Here is a 17922-nt window from a genome sequence, read left to right on the forward strand (position 1 = left end):
GCGGCCGGAGGCCCCGCCTAGTCAACGACCCGGCCTCTCCATCTCGTAGGCCGCAGAGTAGTCGGGGAGAAATCCCGGGAACAGCGGCATGCATTTGGATCGATGTTGCAGCAGGCTGCCATGTAAATAGTTATTTAATAAAACGTTTTACCCTGTTACTTTGCTGGTGTGTTGTATATATTTATAATATTTGCATAGGGTTTGTCGTTATTTTGGGCGGGGTGGGCGGCGGAGCCGAGCTGTCTTGCAGCCATCATGGTGTCGAGCTCAGTTCCTCTCAGTAGTTTCGTATTTCTCATGAGGGGTTGTTCCTAATGTTTCTATTTTAGCGAGGTCAAAAAGAGATCCCATTAGTGGCCTACTGATTTTGCTTGATTCCTTTTGTTTTTTCTAACGATTTTTCACTATCTGCAAAGACTAAACAGAGTATTGCGACTCTGTGCTTGTTAGTAAATAGAGAATGAACCAAAGAGAACCAATTCTAAAACAGTAAATGCTTGGATAACAATCAATCAAATGGAGAGGGAAGCAGGCACGACTGATTACAATGGGGGCAAAGGCCTGCGTTACCTACCCTTCACTATCTGCAAACAGAGAATACTCCTAAAAGAAAAGAGGGGGGGGGCAGCGTTCAATGCACATCAGCGAGCATGAACACAAAAATGTTTTTACCTACCACGTACTTGACATTTTAAAGCTTTTGATATTTGCTATTAAAAAACCATTGAAATTCACTGAAAAAACCATAGGTTATAGACCATATATAGTTAGGAATTAGCATTTACAAAACCTTGAAAATTCACTGAAAAAAACCATGGGTTATAGACCATATATAGTTAGGGATTAGCATTTACAAAACCTTATTTTACTCACACAAAACCATTGAAATTCGCATATATAGTTAGTTGCATTAACTATATATCGCGCTCCCGCAATTCACTGCTGATGATGTCACATATTACATCATTCATGACATGGTCAGTGACATCACTGATGACATCTCAAATGACATCACTGATGACATCACTGATGACATCTCATTTGACATTACTGAGCACATCACTGATGACATCATTCATGTGATAATACGATGAACCTCTTCAGACTCTAATATCACCTTAGATACACTCAGTGTAAACAGACACTCACAGACTGTCACTCATCCATGGAGTTACTCACACACCTAGTCAGTCATGCAAAGAATCAATCACACCTCCATTTCCTCAACTATACAGTTATACACACCTTACTTATTCAAACATATACTAACACATATTTACTCTCTTATACAATCCCTGATACAAGTTCACAATGATCCATACAGCCACTCACTCATTCACTGGCTCTTATGCACAGTTATTTATATATGTCAACTCTCACATGTACTGTGTTTTACATATGTACTTACTTTGACATGTAGCACTGAGATATCCATTCACTCACCAATACACTCATGCACACAGTCAACCGCCCATACAGCTGTTTCCACATGCTCTTTTGAACCCATACATCTAGTGAATCAACTGCTCACACATCTATGCAGAGTCATACACCTCCCAGCCACCCACACACACACTCAGTCTCCCATACAAATACTTCGACAACCAATCCATAACCCATATAGTTACTCATATAGCTACTGATCAACACATGCAGCACTTTACAGAACAACAGACATAATGATGCACAAAAAAGAAAGTTTAGTCACTAACCCATGCACTCAGTGGGACACATTTAATCACTCACTCACTCATACAGTCAGTCATGCACCTACTAAATCCTTCATCCAGACACTTATACATCCACTCATTCTTCAATATGTAAGACATATCTTAACTTTACAGAAACATACAGTCACTGGATGTTGTCATCAGTGATGTCATCAGTGATGTCATTTGAGATGTCATCAGTGATGTCATTTGAGATGTCATCAGTGATGTCATCAGTGATGTCACTGACCATGTCATGAATGATGTAATATGTGACATCAGCAGTGGATTGCGGGTGCGTGATATATAGTTAATGCAACTAACTATATATGCGAATTTCAATGGTTTTGTGTGAGTAAAATAAGGTTTTGTAAATGCTAATCCCTAACTATATATGGTCTATAACCCATGGTTTTTTCAGTGAATATATATATATATATGGGAGGACACCTGGTGACAAGGAGGGCAGCTACACTTTTGACAATGGTATCAACAGGAGCCGAATTGACTACATATTGTGTAGTCTCCAGCTGTGGAATGGGGTTGTTGATATGACTGTTAGGCCCCGGGTTGAAAGTGATCACAACCCCCTCTGCGTGACTCATAGGTGGTGGAACACTGGTGTGGGAAACCCACTAGAGACATATGATGAAACCCCTGTTATGAGTAATGATGAACGCAGGTTAAATGGCCTAAGGTATTGGCAAATGAGGCCACTATGACTTACATCAATAACTTGGTCGATAGTGCAATTACCGCGATGGAAGCAGCAGTTCCAGTGGTTCCAGGGGATAGTGGTATCACCGAAATCCACAATAAGTTATTCTCCCTCCTGAGACCATGTTTCTTCATCAATAAAAGGAAAGGGAAGAAAGCTAAAGAAGTGGGAAGGTGGTTTGATAGTCACTGTAGATTAGCACGACTAGACCTGGGGCAAGCCATAAGGAATAGGGACCGCGCCGCAGTGATAAAGAATAGGAAACTGTACAAAATGGCCATTTTTCGTGCCAAAAAGAAATGGGACGAAGACCACTGGGCCGATCTAAAAGAGACCTCTGATAACAAAGACTCCAGGACATTTTGGAAAATTATTAAGTGGGGAAGTGGTGCTGGCCCTGTGAAGCCAGATAATAACGTAGCAGAGGAAGCTTGGGTTGATTATTTTAGACCACAGTATGCGGAAGTCAACCATCCCGTGGCAGTCGATAGTATAACACCAGTTTATGCAACCGACGACCTGTTCTCCCTTAGAGAAGCGGAAATTGCCATTAGCTCCGCGAAATGTGGGAGGGCGCCAGGTCTTGACGGTATTCCCCCTGACATTTTCAAATATGATGTGACTAGATGGGCGACATATACCCTCCTTGTAGCAAATGCCCTAGCGAAGGGGGAAGTGGTCCCAGACCTTTGGAAAGGTGCAACCATTATCCCCATCCACAAGAAGGGTGATCGTTCACTGCCTGCTAATTACAGGCCTATAAGCTTAATAGCCACCATACAGAAAGTAGTTGTGAGAATGGTAACAAACCAGCTTATGGACTGGGTTGAAGACAACAACGCTCTTTCTCGATACCAAGCGGGATTCAGGCGAGCAACCAGTACCATTGACCAGGTCTTCCGCTTCACTATACTACGGTGGAAGACAGTTGTACTGGGAAGGGGCTGCCTGTATGTCGCGTTCGTCGACCTGCGGGCGGCATTCGATCTAGTCCCCCGGTTTAAGCTATGGTTGGTTCTGCAAAAGATGGGGATTCCTGCTGACCTGCTAACACTAATCACGCGATTGCATGAATCCAACTTCGCTAGAGTCCAGTGGGGTGGTAGTGGGGAGACAACAGCGGATTTCCCAGTGGAAAGGGGAGTCCGACAAGGCTGTTCCATGGCCCCTTTACTTTTCTCGCTATTTATTAACGGGATTGTCGAGAGAATGTTGAAGGCTAGTGTAGACGCCCCGTCGTTAGCGGACACCAGGGTTCCGATCCTGATGTTCGCTGACGACACTCTTATCTTGTCTAAGACCCCCATGGGGCTGCAACATGCATTAAACATTTTCGATGCTTTTTGCACAGAGCATGGGCTAGAGGTGAACGTGGGAAAAACAAAACTAATGGCCTTTTCCCCAGGACGCAGGAATTACCCCAAGGTAACCTTAAACAGCAGCAGGTTAGACACAGTCACGGAATTTACGTACCTGGGTGTACAGATCGCAGAGGGTACAGGCTGGACGCACCATGTGGATAAAGTGGCCTTAAAGCACCAGCAGCTTTCAGGTGCTCTAAGGGGGGAACACCGCAAATCCAAAACAAAACCTATAAAACCCGCCCTTATAGTGTATGACGCGAAGGTTTTGGGTGCTACATTATATGGTGCGGAGTTATGGGCTTGGTATAGTCTAGCGGCTCTCCAGACTTCTGAGAACAAGTTCATGCAAGGGATTACAGGACTCCCACAGAGCACCCCCCTAATCCCATTGTTTTTGGAGCTGGGTAGACGTACTATTGTCGACAGAGCCCGATTGCGCCCAGTTCTTTACTGGAGACGCCTCTGGACGACCCCAGAAATAAGACAATATGCGGAGGGTTTTCTATGGATAATCAAGGAAGATATCTTCCACAAGATAAAATGGCTAAAACATCTGAAGTCCATGTTAGTAAACTTAGGGTTTTCAAATCTTTGGAACAACCCTGAGGGAGAAATCTTCCCTAGCAAAGAAGCCCTCAAAGAACAATATTGGGATTGGGTGGGCGGCAAGATGCTGAAAGACGCCAGGGCCGACTCTATGTCTGGTCGCTTCCTGGAGACAAAAATCCTTCCTGCCCTAGAAAACTATTGGGATAACATCACGGTACCAATGGACAGGAAACTCGTCTTTCAGTTAAGGTCAGGATCTATCCCCCTTAAGAAACTGACAGCTGGCTGGCACAGACCCACCAATAACTTATGTCCAGCATGCGAAAACGCCGAGGAGAGCATAGGCCATTTCCTTTTCGTATGTCAAGCTTAAATAAATCCGAGGAGAAAATGGCTCTCGCCCGTATGTAAAAACCTGGGGACACGCGACAGCGCAGCGGCTCTAAGAATCTTATGTACAACAACTCAGGATTCGATAGTCATAGGGGTAGCCAAATACCTGGGTTGGGCTTGGGCAATTAGACGACGGTCCCTGGGGGGAATCAGGTAATCAGGTATTCCTTTTAATAATGATTCACGTAATATTATCTGCTATATATGGTTTTTATACGCAAACGTTGTATGAGCTGTATTTTCATGTTTAATGAGTTTTTACTCTGTAATTATGTATTATTGTATAATTGTTTTGATCTTATGTGCTTTTATGAGAATTGTCTCGAATAAAGCTTATACAAAATAAAAAAATAAAAAAAAATATATATATATATATATATATATATATACACACACACATATAGGCATACATATATACATATTTATATATATATTACCTACTGGCGGTCGCCAGTAGGTAGTTATAGTTAGGATTGGCTACCATAGGAAATTCCGAACATTCTATTGGGAATAACTGGTGCCGATTGAGGGATCTGCCTGTAATTTTCCTTAAAATGGTCTCGCTGCGCTCCGCTCCTTCTCTGAAAGTTTCGGGGAGATTCGTGAAGTGGGGGCTGAGAAAAAAGGGGGGTCCCAAAACGTGTTTTCCCCATGTTAATTTCCATAGGGCGGTCCGACAAGTCTACAGCCCGAACCGCTGAACGGAATTACGCCAAACTTGGCAAAATTGTAGGGACTGGTACGCAGATGTGTCTTTGCTATGTTTGGTGAAAATTGCTCCAGTGGTTTTTACGAAAATTAACTTCAAAACACATATATATCTATAGGCGCTCTCCGAGCATTCACAGGTGCACCTACCGGAAAGCGCACCTGGCGCGCTACGGGAGTGCGCAAGCGGAAAGCTGATTGGCTGTCGGGTGTCTGTCAACATTCTAAACAGTCCGGAGAGTCCGCCATCTTGTGTCTCTGTAGAATCGAGACACAAGAGGTGAAAAAAAAGGGGGAAATAATTAAAAGGGGGCAGAGTAGACACCCCCTGACCCCCTAGGTTTTCTGAGGGGGGCCTAGAAGGACCTTGAAGGGCTAAAAAACTTTTTTTTTTTTTTTAAATTTCACGGGGTAAGCGCTGGCGGCGCTCCCCGGTACGCTCTCCGGTACACGCACCCTGAGTGCACCACGGGGAAAAACAGTGTAAAAAAATATAGTAAAAAAATAATGTTGAGTGTTTAGAGGAAAGTGATGCATTGCTGGAGTGTGTCACAAAAGTGACGCAACTCCAGCAATGCATCCTTTCCCATGGGGCCAGTCCCATGTGAAAGGCCTGCGTCAGTCTTACGGCTGCTGTTAAGCAGGCGCAAGATTTGGACGCAACAGCGTCATAAAAGTGACGCAGTGATATCTTTTAGATTTCACTGCGTCACCTCTACAACCCTTTCTTGCGTCAATACACCCCTTTTTTATACATTACAGCGGACGTAGGTATAATGTGGCGCAGGGGTTTACAAAGCGACGCATCTACCTAGATGCGTCACTTAGTAAATATGACTCAATAAAGTGCATTTTTTACAGCACTGGTGCGTCACAAAAAGTGACGCACCGGTGGCGTAAAAGTGACGCATGGCCTCATAAATGAGGCCTTCAGTCTTCTACTCATGTGTTATATTTAATTTATGACGCATTATGTCGCATGTATTTACAGATACGTCAGTATTTCAGACGTATCTGTAAGAGCAAAAGTGATGCATTGCTGGAGTGTGTCACAAAAGTGACACAATTCCAGCAATGCATCCTTTCACATGGGGCAAGTCCCATGTGAAAGGGCCTGCATTAGTCTTATGCCTGCTGTGAGACAGGCGCAAGATTTTGACAACGTCGTCCTAAAAGTGACGCAGTGAAATCTCATAGATTTCACTGCGTCACCTCTACAACCCTTTTTTGCGTCAATACGCCCCTTTTGCATACATTACACCTGACGTAGGTATGTGGCGCAGGGGTTTACAAAGTAACGCATCTACCTAGATGCGTCACTTTGTAAATATGACTGAATAAGGTGCATTTTTTACAGCACAGGTGCGTCACAAAAAGTGATGCACCGGTGGCGTAAAAGTGACACATGGCCTCATAAATGAGGCCTTCAGTCTTCTACTCATGCGTCATATTTAATTTATGACGCATTATGTCGCAAGTACTTACAGATACGTCAGTATTTCTGACGTATCTGTAAGCGCAAAAGTGATGCATTGCTGGAGTGTGTCACAAAAGTGACACAACTCCAGCAATGCATCCTTTCACATGGAGCCAGGCCCATGTTAAAGGACCTGCGTCAGTGTTACGCCTGCTGTCAGGCAGGTCCAAAAATGAGGCCTTCGGTCTTCTACTCTTATTTTTTCTTTCACTTTCTCGGTTTCTTCACTGCCTTACTTACCTGGTCTCACACTTACTTGTCTTTATCCAGTCTGTATCTCCACTCTTTCCAAAACATCACTGCTATTTTCTTACCCTTCCACGCCCCCGTTCCTTTACTACATTTTCTTCGCATATCCACATTCCCTATGTTCACTCTCCTTCTCCTCACTCTCCTTCCCCACACTCACCTTCTTTCAGTCCGCCTACTTCACTTCCCGTCTCCTCTCGTACCTTTCTGTGCTTTCTTACTCATTTTCCTCTCCTTTATCAATGCACTCCACTTCACTTACTCTTTCATTTTTTAAGAACACAGCTCTTTGATGAGAATTGGAGTTAGTTCTGAAAAGAACTTTTTTTTTTCTTCTTTTTTCCTTTTTTAGAACAGGAACAAAAACAGGGAATGGGAAACTGCTCAACAGGAGCAAAAACAAAAAAAAACAAATTTAGGTCTGGGAACGGCAGCGATGGTTCTCCAATGCTCGAACTATGAGTAGAACACTTTGTTCCCCATAGCAAAGTAGCTGATCACAGTTGTTGGTCCTCCAGTTGAAGTAGAGACCCTATCCCTGGGAGCCTCTTGTGCCAGAGCCCTGACACTCTCCCGGGCATAGTTCTGGGGGTGCCTCCTTTCGACGTGGCGAATCATAGTTGAATTACCAAAACTGTACTTCTTTCGGGGGGTCTCTACAGGAAAGTACAGTTGGGCAGATTTTGCATTCAATTTTTGGTGCATTTACTTTTTTTATGCCCCTCAGGTATAGAATTTTTTTTCCAGATAAAATGTTTTTTCACCTTCGGCTGAGGAGGCTCTTCATCGATGAAATCATCTAACTCCTCACTGCTGTTGGATGGTCTGGCAGCCATTCTCTCCACAAATTCTTAGCACAGAAAAAAAGAGGTCTTGCTCTCACCAAAGTGAAAAAAGAAGTGAAGGAAATGGGTGGGGATTTCATTCTTTGTAAAAAAAAAAACTGTTCGCAAGCAATGAAAAGAGTTATTTTAAGGTCACATGACTTGACGCGCTTAAGCTGCGCGCACCGAAGCGCTTCCGGGGACGCTTACGCGGCGGGAACGTAGGCACTTCCGGGGCGCTTACGCGGCGCGCAAGAGTGACGTTTTGATAGCTTTACAGAAATGTAAATTCTTTTTCATTTCGTAAATTAAAAATATTGCTTTTAGAAGTATGGTACTAAATGTCTTGCGTTATTATTTACTTTTCATACATATTTTTTAAACGAACGCAGAAATAGCGCTGTTGGTGCGCTCTCGGGAGAGCTTACCGGTGCGCGCACCCAGAGCGCACCGGGAAAAATTTAAAAAAAAATATATATACATTTAACAAATGTTTTAAAAATATATATATATATATATATATATATATATATATATATATATATATATATATATATATATATATATATAATTAATTGTTGTAAAAAAACAGCCCAAAAAAAAATAATCGTAGGTTACAAAGTCGAGATACAAATGAATTAGCTTTTAAAAAAACTATGAAATTCACTGATAAAACCATAGGTCTCACAAACGTTATAGTTAGGAATTAGCTTTTAAAAAACCTTTGAAATTCACTAAAAAAACATAGGTTTCACACCAGTTATAGTTAGCTTAACAGTTTACTCATACAAAATCATTGAAATTCCCACGTTATAGTTAGTTGGACTCACTATAACTCGCGCACCCGCAATCCACTGCTGATGATGTCACATATTACATGACATGGTCAGTGACATCACTGATGACATCACTGATGACATCATTCATGTGATAATACGATGCATCTCCTCACACTCTAATCTAACCTTTGATACACCCTGTGTTAAATACAAACTACTATTCCTGAAATTAATGACACACCAATAGCAGTAACTACAAACGCACTCACTAATTCCTAGGTCTACACACACATCCACTCATTCACCCATACAATCACTCATACATACAGACACTAATCAATACAACACTATCATATCCACTCATACACCTATACAGACACTTACATGCTGACACTCATCCACAAAGTTACTCAAACACCTAGTCAGTTATGCAAAGAAGCAATCACACTCCCATTTCATCAACTACAAACATATACACACTAAACCTTACTTATTCAAACATATACTAACACATACTTACTCTCTTTTACAATAACTAATACAAGTACACATTGATCCATACAGTCACTTACGCAATCACAGGCTCTTATTTTTAGTCATTTATGTATGCCAACTCTCACATGCACTGTGTTTTATATATGTACTTACATGGACATGTAGCACTGATATCAATTCACTCAGCAACACACCCATGCACACAGTCAACCGCTCATACAGCTGTTTCTACATTCACTCTTGAACCCATTACCTAGTGGATGAACTGGTCACACATCTATGCACAGTCACACACCTCACAGCCACCCACACACATATTCACCCTCACATTCAAATACTTAGACAACCAATCAATAACCCATATAGCCACTCATATAGCTACTGATCAACACATGCAGCAGCTTACACAACAACAGACATACTGATGCACACAATGAGACAGTTTAGTCACTAACCAATGCATTGAGTAAGACATTTTATCACTCACTCATACAGTCAGTCACACACCTACGAAATCCATCATCCAGACACTCATACATACACTCATTCTTCAATATGTTAGACACATTTTAACTTTACAGGAACACACATTCACTGGATGATGTCATCAGTGATGTCATCAGTGATGTCACTGACCATGTCATGAATGATGTAATATGTGACATCATCAGCAGTGGACTGCGGGTGCGCGAGTAATAGTGAGTCCAACTAACTATAACGTGGGAATTTCAATGGTTTTGTATGAGTAAACTGTTCAGCTAACTATAACTGGTGTGAAACCTATGTTTTTTTCAGTGCATTTCAAAGGTTTTTTAAAAGCTAATTCCCAACTATAACGATTGTGAAACCTATGGTTTTTTAGTGAATATATATATATATATATGCAGCCTATAGAAAAAGGAACAAAATGGCTAAATTATATGTTCTTTTTTTTTTAAACCTCAGACTAAATACCATTCATACAATAAGAAACATCTGAGTATAGGAAGCCTTTATTTAAATGTACCAGAGCTAACTATAACTTACACCCCCATAAGGCACTGCTTATGACCTCACATATTACATCACTGATGACATCTCAAATATTACGGACTTGTGGGGGGCGTGGCCTGGCGGTCTAACATGGCGGATGGGCCTTAGCGAGGCTCACGCCGCCCAATCACAATCCTTTATTAATCCTTATCATCCAGCTATTTTGACCTAACCAGTGCATCGGCAGGGCAATGAGACACCCTCCCATTGTAGCTTAAGGGCTCTGGTGGTCGCATTTTTGGCGCTTGAAGCCAAAGCAAGACAGAGCGGAGTGCGGCCTGTGTGTGGTGCGCTGGCCGTGCAGTAGGCAAGAAGGGCCGGTGCGCCGAGATACGCATGTGGCATGGATGAGTGGCTGGAATTGAGGCGTCCAAAAAGGTGGGACCGCCTGGAGCAGCGGCTGGGGCCAAGGGGCCAGCGGCACCCGATCTATATCCTGCTGGGGTCTCGGCGGCTGAGCCAGGCTGCGGTGAGTTAACAGGCGTGGGCCAGTAATCATTGTCAAAAGTTGATTGGAGGCTGCTGATGACCCATTTTCCTCTTATCCCGCTGGGTATTTTGTTGTGCACTACAGATGGAGTGAGGCCCCGGGCCGTAGTTCTGCTTCCACCAGGATATTTAATCCCCTGGCTGGGAGCGGAGCATAGGTGCTGGACTCTTCCAGGTGGCCTGTCGATATTGTGTGACTGCCCATTGGATCCAAGCAGGCCTGGTTTTGTGAATCGGCGCCCGCTGGGGGAGGTGGGGGTGCCCTGTTCACGGAAGCGGCTGGAACAGGTTTGGTGCAGTATGTGGGCACGGTACAGCCCCCTGGCTGCCCCCCATTGGAGACAGAGCTGGGAGAGCGCCAGGTGTTATCGACCTCTATCAAGCTTATAACTCAGAGGCATATCTGGACCCTGTCGCAAAACTACCAAGCTTCATATATTTACACAAGATGGCCAAAGACAAGCCGTCTGGAATGGTGTCAGAGCACGATAGATAAATTTACGGGAGCTGTAGCCCAGGGGTCGAGTCAGGGTGAGCAATACGCAGCCATGCCAAATTAAGCAGCGCTGTCGGCGACGATCATGCAATCCCGAGAAACTTTTGAGGCCAAGATTGGGACTGTTGGCTCAGACGTTATGCTCCTCAGACAAGATCTCAGAAATGTTGTGCAGCGTATTACAGAGTCGGAATCCCAGATCTCAATAGTAGAAGACACAGTGAACATTCTTCAGGAGAAAGTATCCACTCTAGAAACACTTACTAAAGGTCTGGCGATGGGGGTGGAGGACGCAGAGGGACGCGCCCGCAGGAACAACCTCCGCTTTGTTGGGTTTCCCGAGGGCTGCGAGGGCAGTCGCGTAAAGGACTTCCTGGTTAAGTGGCTCATGGAATGGCTCCCTCCTGCCAAGGATTCCCCTAGCTTTATAATTGAGCATGCATATCGGGCACTGACGCAGAAGCCGCCGCCGGGCCAATACTTGCGCAGCTTGTCAACTATAAGGACAGAGAGACCATATTGCAGCAGGCCAGACTGAAAGCCATTCTCACGTTTCCCTCACAACATATTATGATTTGTCTCCGTGGCCTTAAGATCCAATATTCTGTGCTGTTTGAAAGTGGTTTAACAGTCGCTGACACATTTTTTTGAGACACCAGAAGAGGTTTTCCGCTGGACCGATGAAACTGTTAAACCCAAGACTCACACTCCACCTAGATTTGACTCTGGCTCCTCGCCCGGAGGCCATGGACGAGGATCCCCAGAGGTGGTTGAAAAACAGCGCCACCACTCGCGCTCTTAGAAATGCTCCAAGACCAGCAGCAAGTCCCGTTGGCGGCTAACAGATGATCAACCAGAAATTACAGCATCCTAATCGATACCCCACCGAGACCTTTTCGGATGACGATGATAATTGAGCTACAATGTACATACTTTCCTCTACCATAAGACACTAACGTGTGCAGGGGACTATTAGAGGGGGTCCATTGGCTACAATTTGCTACTACCCTCCGTTGGGGGTCAATTGCACAGTATGCCGCAATAGATACTTCAATGGTTAGGAGGTATTGGGGGTGTTTGGGGGAGATTAATAGTAAGTTTTTGACGTTCATGTTTTGACGCTACTGACGAGGCCTCCCCCCACACCACCCGGGACGCCCCACGCTGTTTTTCTGAGCTGCATTGTAGGAAACCAAAAACCAGTGCGGCACCCAGGTGACATCACCTGGGTGGAGTCCAGAACTCAGCACGTTGTGCTGCCTTGGGACTATTCGCACAAAAGACAGCTACTGACCATTGTTGCTTCTTTTTGCCAAAAAATGTTTAAATGTATTTACAGTTTTTGTTGCGTTCGTTATATTTATAAGTTAATAAAGTTTTATAATCCTACTTTGTTGGAGTGCTATATATTTTTTTAAAAATCGGGTGAATGGGGCCTTGAATCGGGTTATTGTCATGTGTGGGCTTTGCAAGTGTACTGCTACAGGATCGGACATTTCAAACTCAAATGCACGTTCTTCTTCTTACCTTTCCGAAGCATGGAGCGCAATAGCAGGCAGAGAAAGGGTGATGCCTGGCCTGGCAAGTTGCTGGCAGTGCCCCCCCCCGCCCGCTCCTGAAAGAGGGCACACACACACCGCCGCCCCGAGTACTTCACAGATCTTTAAAAGACCATGCGCTTGTTCATGAGGCTTAAATGGTTTATCACCCCTTCTAGAGCCCCTGCATCGGCCCTCTGACGTTTCCTGGAAGAATTAGCACGTAACACAATACCAAGCCCTGTCAGCTGAAACCCCCGAGGAATCATGGGGCATATTATCAAGGGGGTTTATCTCCGCTTTTTTGGCTTTAAAAGCCAAGAAAGCGGAGATAAAATTATCTCCCTATTACCAAGCTGTCGCTAACACCAGTTAGTGACAGCTAAAAGGAGATAGCGACCATCTTGGGCCCCGCTTTGCATGTCAGTGATATTTATCACTAATGACATGCAAAGTGGGCGTGCCAAGATGTTAGCGACTGGAAACAGTCCCTAACATCGCTATCTCCTATTACCAACTTTTGGAGATATTCGCGCTAAGCGCGAATATCTCCAAAAGCTAACACCTGCCCTGAGCAGTTCTTAGCCATGTTATCCAATGGGAGGTGGATAACATGGCTAAGAGCATTTGCTCGATAATGCATGAATATCGCTGACTTTTCAGCGATATTCATGCATTGCGGCCGTTTTTTATCGCATTTGCGATAAACCTTGCTAATAGCAAGGTTTATCTGCGATAAAAATCGCCGATGTGCGGCGATAATTTTTGTCTCTAACTTGTTTAGAGACAAAAATTATCGCTAGTTGTTGGTAATATGCCCCCGGGTTTTTGCTTGCAGGAATCGGGAGGCGGGAGACTAGCACTGAAATCGGTAGTCTCACGCCTGAATCAGGAGGGTTGGCATGTCTGGATTCTCTACAGCTGGGGCCATAAACTACATCCGCAGGGCTAGGTGATAGCCTGGGACCGGCCTGGACAATCGGACACAGAGGAAGAGGAGTGTCAGAGGGTGCGGTAGTGAATAGGGTGAAAGGGAGGTGTCGGGCGGGCACAGGGTGTGATTCTCAGGGAAGAGCAGCGCAGATGGGGGGAAGTTTATGGCCCATGCATGAGAGAGAGAGCGGGGGTGACCAGTGCGTGGGGGAGATGCTTGCGAGGGTGGGGAGCCGTGCTGAGAATCGACGGCGTGCAGAGAGTGGGTCTGGTCAAGGCATCTAAAATGGCTGCCGTGCACGACAAAATTGTGGCATTGGACAAAAAGGCAAGATGGCGCAGACAATGTTTATCAATAAGGATTCATTTATAACAAAATATTTTATCGCACTGACAAATTGGCGGTCAACACTTCCTGATTTCCATCGAATCGAACGTTAACAGACGTCACGCAGCAAAAAAAAAAAAAAAAGCTCACGCACAGCCGCTGGAAGACATGTATCAACATATATGAGCCTCCTCAGCCACCCTCAGAAAACATAAGGGATCAGGATACGTCTCCCGCACCCCCTTATACCTAGTAATTTAATTAAAACGAAACACAAAATGGCGAATTCCCGTTTCGCTACCAGTTTGCGGCCCGGGAAGCGCTTCTACCGTGAAAAATCAATTTTTTTTTATTTTCCCCACGGGACCCTTTAATAACCCCAACATCATTCCTAGGGGGTCAAGAGGGGTATACCTTGCCCCCTTTCATTAAATTCCCCCTTCGTTTTTCACCTCTTCTTCTCTCTCGATCCTACCGAGAGATAAGATGGCGGCCGCTCCGGACTGTTTAGAATGTTGACAGACACCAGAAAGCCAATCAGCTTCGCATCGCAAAGTTCCGTTTCGCGAAAAGTAAGCGGACCGGAGCGCAGCCCGGAGCGCTGTTACAGATATATAGCTTGTTTTGAACGTTAATTTCTCAAAATCCACTGGAGCACATATATTGAGACCTAGCAAAGGCACATCGGGCTAACAGTCCCTACAATTTTGCCAAGTTTCGTGCAAATCCATTCAGCCGTTCGAGCTAAAAGTGAGGCCAAACGCCCTATGGAAATTAACATGGGAAAAACGCGTTTTGGGACCCCCCTTTTTTCTCGGCCCCCCCTTTACGAAACCCCCCCAAATTTTATGGGGCTGCTCAGAAACAAAATGTGCCATTTTCCTGAAAATTTCAGCCAATTCCGTCCACAAATGCCAAAGTTATTAGACATAGAATTTTCAAAAGTTCCATAGAGAAATAATCCTAACTATATATACCTACTGGCGATAGCCAGTAGGTAATATATACACATATACATATATGTATATGTATATGTATATGTATATGTATATGTATATATACATATATATACATATACATATACATACATACATACATACATACATATATATATATATACACACTTCAACTGTTGGTTAGAAGCGGTGGTTGGGATTAGAATCTACCAAACCACCGGAAGGAATACTACCCATTCTTATAAGTTGGTTTTGTATTGTGTGGTCATATCATATATCTTCTCATATAAAGATTATACTAGTTTTATAAAAAATCATGTGGTGACATCATTTGGTTGCTGTGAGTGTGGTTGCACATACTGTACACTTGTGCCTTGGAGATAAGCCTGGCTACTCGTGCCAAGCTACTAAGGGGGAGAGCAGGGCTAACTCAGCCATACTTAGCCTAACCTTGAAACTAGGGATCAGGATCTTGCACCTGGCGACACCGGTGTGGGACAGGGACTCCCGCCTCCAGCATTTGGTGGCAGCGGTGAGGTATAAGGACCCCCACTTACAACAAGAGCCTATACAGGTCAATGCACTTATTTATATTTCTACACTTAAGTTGGGGGTTGAATCCGTGGTGTACATTGACAGTGCAGAACTTGACATTGGTGTACTTGCAGGGGACAATTTGGGCCCTTGGCAGCCTTACACTTTGTCTTGCAGGCAGCTCTCCTCCAAGTCTTACCACCATAGAGAAATGGGGCAGCACCATGAATTGATCTCTTTATAGCCTTCTGTGAATGTGGATGACGCAATATCAGAGTCAAATACATCCCTGGCCCACCCAAGGAGCAAGAGTCAGTTCTATTGTCGAACGCAAGAAGTGCGTACCTGCCACACTTTGCACATTCAATTCCAGCTTACCACGTACACGAAATGTGTAAATTTACTTTCTATCTTGGTGTGAATTGTGAAAATCTAAATCTATGTTTTTGTGGCGAGTTGTTTTGGATCAGGAGAGAACAATAACCCAACTTGGCCTGGAAGATTTTGAGAGTTTATAGCATATACTTGTCTCCAAGTGTTACTAAAATGAGTTGTCCACCAATATATTTTACTTTTTCTGCCACACAAGTTGAATTCAATGAAACTCTATAAGAAGGAAGACCAAGAGAGCTTTCTTTTAGGGGCAAGAAACCGTACAAGGAGGGAGTGAAGCACTTTCGAGCCTCATGACCAAAGACTTAGATTGGTTTTCTTCATAATGGAAAAGATTGTAAAAATAAATATACATTTACCTATTCACCATGAAAAAGGCTGACAACATTACATTTCACTTTAATTTCAACATAGATAAAGGTCCAAAACAAAACAAAAACACCAATATTATTCCAACACTTCTGTGATGGATTGAGGGAAATACATTTTCCTAGTATATGGCATTTATCAGATTTCATGATGCAAGGCTACACGGAATATTATCAAGCCACGTTTTAATAATATTAAAACATATCTAAACATATGTATACATACCAGAAGGCAGTGTCATGGAGTCCCATGATTTTTAAAAATTCTTTCAACTTCTTCTCCTTCTCTGCTACAACGTGGGCCGCAATGTAATATCCGAATGGGGAAAAGGCCATTACTAAGTAAATTAAAATGATAGCCCTTGGAAAAGTATCGATTTCCATCACTGCAGGCTCTCCCATGAGGATAACTTTCGTCGACTTCAGTTCATCCCAAACTGAATAATTTGTTTTCAACTAAAGGAAATAAAGATACGTAACTATGGTGATATCTTGTGCAGGTAACTTTTGAGTGTTTCTTAGCTTTTCTACATGATAACAATTATCGTTTTGCAGTCAATGTTGACAATGCATGAAATATGTAAAGGCAGCTGCCAAGTCAACCTAAGTCATGTGTGACCCCGAATGAGTCAAACAAGCCTTTCTGATGGCCACTCCTAACAGCAGATTCCTTACTTATACTACTAATAATAATGGTCTTTAATTCGGCAATTTGCATATACAATATCACAACCGTGCATACATATCAAATCTGTACAATAAATAAAATAGATATACTACGATTGAATAAAAATAGACCCATAAAATGTTGCAACCATAGGCAATTCCGTTTCGTTAAAACAGCTTTAAAATCTGTGCAAAATTCATGATAGGCCTAAAGGGGTCTTAAAATATATCCTCGCTCAATAAAGTGCTGTGATCAATTACAGTAATAATCGGTTATACGGAACAAGGGAACCCAAAGGAGCAAATGGTCAGGGACCCTGGGTGCTTAGACTGTTCCAAAAAGACAATGGTCCCTAGACAGTATAGATAATGAAAGGTAATGAATATAGAACAAGAATCGTTTCTATATTGTCTGTCCAGCCGGACAGTGTTTAATAACAAGCCGCGGTCAATTGCCGGAGACTGCGAGGGAACCTTAGTAGGTGCAGTGGCTTGATCCTCAATGGGGTCCAGTGGTGAGCGCGAGGCAGTGCTCGATAGATCTCAGGCAATTGACTGCGGCTGCCGTTTTTCCATTACATCAGGAATTCGCCTCCCGCACACCGGTAGAGAATTGTACTTAAGACATGAATTACTATGTCCTGAAGATGATCCTACTATTTTAATAAGGATCGAAACACCGTCGACACCCTGCACTATATGCTTGACTATATCATATATGAAAAGTCACAATAGTGTATTTATGCATTACCAGTCTGCCAAATGTGATCTGTATGCAGACTTCTCCTTCTTGCCTAAACCGACACTCCCTATGTATGTCACGATTGTCCTTGTGTGGTAGTTGGACACAGCCGTGTCCCACTTGATACTACATGGATTAATGATTATACAAATATACTTGTTATTAAACACTGTCGGACAGAC

At 43.5% G+C, this 17922-nt stretch overlaps 1 protein-coding gene across 2 annotated transcripts in view; it reads right to left on the reverse strand.

The window, feature by feature from the left end:
- The window catches only part of ABCA5 (ATP binding cassette subfamily A member 5), a 1411043-nt gene that overhangs the window by 1136258 nt on the left and 256863 nt on the right, over positions 1-17922 (reverse strand). For both annotated transcript variants that reach the window (XM_086930971.1, XM_086930972.1), the window contains exon 6: positions 16559-16788. In XM_086930971.1, coding sequence (XP_086787097.1) covers positions 16559-16788 — 230 coding nt within the window. The remainder of the gene's footprint in view (positions 1-16558; positions 16789-17922) is intronic.

This window comes from Lissotriton vulgaris, chromosome 7, assembly GCF_964263255.1.
Source record: "Lissotriton vulgaris chromosome 7, aLisVul1.2, whole genome shotgun sequence".
Taxonomy (NCBI): Eukaryota; Metazoa; Chordata; class Amphibia; order Caudata; family Salamandridae; genus Lissotriton; species Lissotriton vulgaris.